We start from the raw sequence: 6,191 nt of genomic DNA, 5'->3' as shown, positions 1-6,191 counted from the left end.
TTTTTGTGGCCGAGTTGACTTGTGGCCGAGTTGACTTGTGGCCGAGTTAACTTGTGGCCGAGTTGACTGTGGCCGAGTTGACTTGTGGCCGAGTTGGATCGAATTTGCCTACTAGGCCTAGTTCAATGGTCTAGCTATCGTACCTACAAAACATTACATAGAGCAGTACAGTTTTTAATACTATTGAGAAGTAGACTATTTTGTGGTAATGAATTCCATATGTTAATGACTCTTGTGTCGAAAAAAGATGTTATTGTATTATAAATACATATTCTGTTTGGATTATTTTTGGCTCAAACTATTTAGGGCTAAAGAAAATTACTAGGTTTTCGTCTTCTAGTGCATGCATTTTTTTTTTTTTTTTTTTTTTTTTTTTTTTTTTTTTTTTTTTTTTTCATTTTTATTTTTTTTTTTAATTTCATTTATTTTACGAAATGTACGAATTATGGATCAGTAAAATTCCTCTCTCGATCGTTCGTGGTTGGGGATACATGTATGAATCATGTCTAGTACTTCTTTTATTTGCTTTCAATGTGTCTACTTGGTAAAAGTGAGAAAGTAGTAGCTGTTTCCCATCGACCATCTTGGATTTGCCATCTCGGAGTAAAAAAAAAATGTGCCCTCATTCTCTTTTTCAAAATATTAGGACGAGAAAATGTGATTTCGTTCGTTTGAGCTGGGCAAATTAGAACAAAATAAAGTTCTGAATGCGGAAGATCACTCCGCTTCACAGAAGTGAAGGGCGTGAATAGGCAGGGAATACAAGGGTGTTGGTTATTATCAGCGGTCAAGTGTACAATTTGAGTGATGTGTAGGTTATTGAGAATCTACATTTTTTTTTTTACTTGGCCTAATATTAAAATGTGTTAAAAGAGTTAGTAATGATTTAACAATTCAACTACCATAATTATTTAAATTGTGCACTATACTTATATTATTGTTTTCAGGATGTTATTTTGGGGGATATTTCACAATGGGTGGTCAACGCTTCGAAACTCCACAGCCCGAGGCTTACTTGTTTGGGGAAAATTCTGACCTCAACTACTTAGGTTCAAGGCCGGCTCCAGTAAGAATATTTCTATTTAATTTTTAATGAACAAACATTTAAAATGGTGACGATTCACTAGTTATTTTAAAAATTTCATTAATACATTCACAAATTTAACTTTAAACTTTGTAAACAAAATTACAGTATATAGTTTTCATTAATATTTATATCAATGCCAGTAACAATGATGACCAAGAAATAGTACAAATGTACGAGCATTCAATGCAAATTGTTACAATTCTCTGTGTAAGATTCATGCTGTCCTAAATTGTATTGATTAAATAAATATTTACCAATATTTAAAACACCATCTTCCAAGAGATCACCATAATATCTCATCTCTTTACTGTGGCCCTGTTGGGTATAGTCCCACATAATCAAACTAACATTGTGTGAAAAATATACCTTTCAGAATGTTTATTTAGCCTTCCAATTTCTTTCTAGTTTCCATACCCACCCCCTCAACCAAACGAGCCGACAAAAACCCTCAAAAGCTTAGTTAATATTCGTAAGGATTCTGTGAAGTTAGTGAAAGACAACAGGTATGTACAGTATATACTATAGTTACACTATATTCAGTAGAATTTAACAATCAACCAAACCCATTGCGCTTACAGTGATGTGTGATGTTTGATGTTGTGAAGAAGTTGAATTATGCTGTTGATACTGCTTTTTACACTAATTTATAGTAAATACAGTATATAAAAAGGGTAAAAATTATGGTTAAAATTATAATGTACTGTATTCAAAAACTAGATGAAAATATGTTATACTGTATTTGAAATAACTTTTAAAAAATATACAATTATTTTCAATGTGTTATTCTGTTTGAATGTTAAGGAACTTTGACACTGAGGAGGAATCAACAGATATGGCAGATAGATACAATTTGGAATTTGTATTTGATAGCGAGGCAAAAGTCGCAATCACGGTGTACTTGTTTGCAACAGAGGAGATTGTAAATGGACAGCATGCTGTGTAAGTATTATTCACGTAATGGACCTTTCAGAAATGTCAATCAACTTAACAACCGACCAATCATAACAGAGCCAGGAACATGTGATTGTCTCACAAACACATGTGGTGTGCCCCACAAATGCATGGGATTGGGAGGCAACCAATCATCTTAACAACCAAGTAGATCTCTGTTTTATTTTTTTGGGTGAATATTATGGTCGCATTTCATAGACATCAGCTGGAAAAGGCTTTCTGCTTCTGCTCCACTCTCACTACTTTAGTTACGGTTGGACTTAGTTGAGAGCAGAGAGCATTTTGAATGCATTTTATTAATGTAGAGTTTTTCTTGTACAATTCAGATACCAACCTAAGGAAGGTTTAGGTATACGTTCTGAGACCTTCCAGTACCAGAAGGGTGCCAACCAACTCTTTAAACAGCCTGCCTTCATCATCAATCCTGGACGTTTCACCGAAGCTGATGTGAGTAAAAATTGTAATGTTAATATCTTAAGTAAACAAGATCCTTATTGAATTTTCATTTAAAATATATTGAAACAAGTATCATCATGCCATATTCCTGTATTGTAATTTCAGTTCAACTTTGACCCACTAAAGGACCTAATTCCAGTTGTTATACAGTGTTGTGTAGATGAAGGTGACGGTAAGTTTTTCTAAAGTAATTAGTTTGTTTAAAGTGTTTCGAAAACAAGCTATTTGGTTGTGAGTGAAAAAATGTTGTCCCACAACAAATATGCATATCGAAAATCGAAAAGCAGTTGCTATCGGTTGATTGCTTTTATTTCAATACTTGACATGGTGTTCGTTTCAATAGTCTTACAGTGGTGACTATCAGTAGATCATAAGATAAAGCTGGCTATAATAAACAAAAAGATTATAAGTCAATTGTGATGCCATCATTGTAATGCTAACATTATTTATATATCCCAAACCATGCACTAATGTTTCATTAGTGCACAGTTTGCTTGTCCATTTTTCAGTTCATGTGAAAGGTCAAAACAAACCTATTAATAAATAGGTTATAATTAATTCTTTTACAAATTTACACTATTTCAGAACATGCTGGTCACAGCCATGCATTGTTGGCCACATTGGATAAGGTATCTGATGACCTGTTTGTAATCAAACCACTGAAACAGAAACAGATGGTGGAAGGAGTCTACTATTTACTGCAAGAGATCTATGGCATTGAGAACAAGAAGGTTACTATGATACAGGTAATTTATCTATGTACATTAGTTTATTATAGAGATAGTTAAATTGCAATTCTGATAAGGATAATATGATAATGATGCATATTGTACTTCCTCTTTTTATTTCACATTGAAAATGGGGTTTTCCCAGTGGTACTATACTTAATAAAAGTACAGTTGTTTGTAAAACCATCTCTTTTGAGGGTGATATATAACTATCAGAAATAATGCGGAGGTGGGTAGATGGGGTTTTCACAGTTTACTGATGTATTCTCTACAAAATTGAAGAGAACATCTCAATTGTTCCCTCTGTGCATGCTTAAGTAATGATAATTTTTTGCTCTATGAACTTACAGGATGAATTGGACAACGATGCCTTGGATGACAATGGTTCTGACTGTGTCATCTGCATGTCAGATGCAAGAGACACCTTGATTCTTCCCTGCAGACACCTTTGTCTATGCAATGGATGTGGTAAGTGTGCACTTAACATTGCGAAGACAACTTGATCTAAACCAACTTGTACCAAAGCCAAATTTATACAATGCAAATTGAGCCAAAACTATCTTGAGCCTAAAAACCACTTATCCCAAAACATTACATTTACTAAAGAAGTGGAGTGAGAGTGGTATTGAAATCTTTCACTCATCTGCAGCACCCATCTATTATTATTAATAACCAAGAAATACAAAAATAATCCGAGATGATGAATGACTTTTACTGGCATGCCAATCAAACTTAACTAATGACCCATTGCAACAGTGCCTAGAATAAGCATGTCCAACAAGCACACATGTTGTCCTACAAATGCACATGTTTGCGTATGTTTTAAAAATGTCGTTTTGTAGGACCTTAGCAACAACATCCAAGGGGCGGTGCTTTAGTGTAAAGGTCAATTTCCTTCACCGATATTTCACATATTGCTGATTCTTGAAGATATTTGCCCTCAAATGGCAATAAGGCTGCACAAGATTTCACTTGGCTATAATTGTAATGAAATGAATACATTGCTATGAATAGTTTATTGAATGAATGGATGAGTACCTTACAAACTTAATTTCTTTTCATTGTAGCTGATTCCCTTCGCTACCAGTCAAGCTGCTGTCCAATCTGCCGAGCACGTAAGTTTAATTGTGATGTCACTACAAAAGAGTCCTGTTGTTTGACATATTTGGTATACTGTATTACAGAAAACAGGGCGGATCCAGGATTTCAAAGAGCGGGGTTCAGAAAGTTCCCAAAAACCACCTCAAAAAAGGGGGGTCCAGAAAAATTTTGATTCCTAGATGGCCGGAAATGAGCTTTCCCGACTTCTGAGATGTCTTTAAATGACCTTTTAAGTTCTTCAAAATTTGAGGTTTTCCCTCTCTTGAAAAAGGTCAGGTAATAACTTTTGTTAGGTTTCTTCACAGAGGGGGGGTTCGTCCGAACCCTGTAAACCCCCTCTGGATTCGCCACTGGAAAATATTTATATACAATAGTCACGTTTTAATCAACATGTAATCAGGTTTTTGAAATTTAACACAACTGTACTTCCTCTTTATTATTTCATCTTCAAGTTACTGATTGGTAAGAATATAATTTTCATATTTTAGAAAACCATATAACGTTCAGTATTTTTCTGTTACTCATAGCTTTCCGAGCCCTTCTTCAGATAAGAGCCTTGCGCAAGGTGTCAGGTGTACCCCATGCAGATGACAGCAATGTAAGTTAATTAATTAATAATCTATTTTTGTTCTTAGTGTTCCAATGTGTTCACTGATTTACTTATCCTTATTGATATGATGGTCTCTTTTTAGATAAATCAAGAGAACGTACCCCAAGGATATGAGGCAGTTCCTCTGGGGGAAGCCCTAAACGGGCCAAACACCTCCGGCAACCCCTCCTTGCCACGATTGGAGCGTAAGTACTCTTTAATGCAATCTTGCATTTCCCAAGTTGAATACTTATAAGCTTTTAGCAATAACCAACAATTAAAGTTTAAATTAGGTAAATTTACAACTAAATTCTTTTTGTCTCAACAGCGAGTGACGGAAGTGGAAGTGGGAGACACAAGAGGAGAAATAGAAGGTAATACTTAAATATATTAAGATACATTAATTTCTATTGTTTTTATGGTTTTTGTTTATTATAATTAGTATGATTATTAAAGTGTTGCCATTGTTGGTTTCAAACTCCTCCTTGATAGATAGCTATGGCTTCATACCATCAATGTCTTTCCATTTTACAGAAAGCGTCCAACGTCAAACAGCAGCTCATCAGGAAGAAGCAAGACTGTCCCTGAAGCAGCAGTCACTGCACACATCCCAACTGCACAGTATGCAGAGGAAAATGAGGTGAACAAGTCATTAGAGAATCCCTACAACGTCAAGAAAAACCTGCCTCCAATGCCATCACAGATAACTGCAGCCCCAAAGATCGATTTAGGTGTTCTGGTAAGTTTTATGACAATTAAGAGTAGCATTGGTTGATTAATTATGTTGACTGTCTGCTGAATTTGCACTGAGGCATTGAGAATTTCTTGGGCTCCTGGATGATATCCCTCAATATGTTGCCTATGTGATTCTGCATGTGTGCATATCATGACCTTCTGCAAGAACTCTTTATCCTTGCCAGAAGACCATAAGGAGTTGTCTCCTGAACTGAAGTACAGACAGCCTGCCAACTTTCTCAAATGATGACTTGATGTTGAATTGGAAACATCATGATTCAAATCCATGTCTTCTCTAGTTGTTTCATCACAAGTCAAATCCATGACTTCTCTCCAGATTGATCATGATGCAAATCTGTTATTTCCCTCCAGTTGCTCTACAGCTTAGTTATATGTAGTGTTGACATACTATACATTTTTCCTCAAGCAACTGATGTCTCTCTTTAATTTATGTGCAAGTAATTACTTTGATGATTAAGGAGTATTGGTAAATCACTTTAATTTTTTTCCTTTACAGTTAGGGGCTACTGCTGCTTCTGCAACT

General features: G+C 35.2%; 1 protein-coding gene across 1 annotated transcript in view; it reads left to right on the top strand.

Moving 5' to 3' along the window:
• Positions 1-947: 947 nt before the first annotated feature.
• LOC117109713 (probable E3 ubiquitin-protein ligase MGRN1) overlaps positions 948-6,191 on the top strand; it is a gene marked incomplete at its 5' end in the record, with an annotated part of 7,554 nt that continues 2,310 nt past the window's right edge. Inside the window, 13 exon segments of the mRNA XM_033252099.1 lie at positions 948-1,066; positions 1,493-1,590; positions 1,889-2,026; positions 2,365-2,485; positions 2,600-2,666; positions 3,080-3,240; positions 3,573-3,690; positions 4,290-4,337; positions 4,851-4,921; positions 5,016-5,118; positions 5,241-5,286; positions 5,447-5,651; positions 6,165-6,191. Coding sequence (XP_033107990.1) covers positions 948-1,066; positions 1,493-1,590; positions 1,889-2,026; positions 2,365-2,485; positions 2,600-2,666; positions 3,080-3,240; positions 3,573-3,690; positions 4,290-4,337; positions 4,851-4,921; positions 5,016-5,118; positions 5,241-5,286; positions 5,447-5,651; positions 6,165-6,191 — 1,322 coding nt within the window.

The sequence above is a fragment of the Anneissia japonica genome, unplaced genomic scaffold (assembly GCF_011630105.1).
Source record: "Anneissia japonica isolate Jap-2015-1 unplaced genomic scaffold, ASM1163010v1 scaffold3782_len1007564_cov172, whole genome shotgun sequence".
Taxonomy (NCBI): domain Eukaryota; kingdom Metazoa; phylum Echinodermata; class Crinoidea; order Comatulida; family Comatulidae; genus Anneissia; species Anneissia japonica.
Note: the sequence above shows the minus strand (reverse complement) of the source record. Positions and strands in the feature narration are given on the sequence as shown.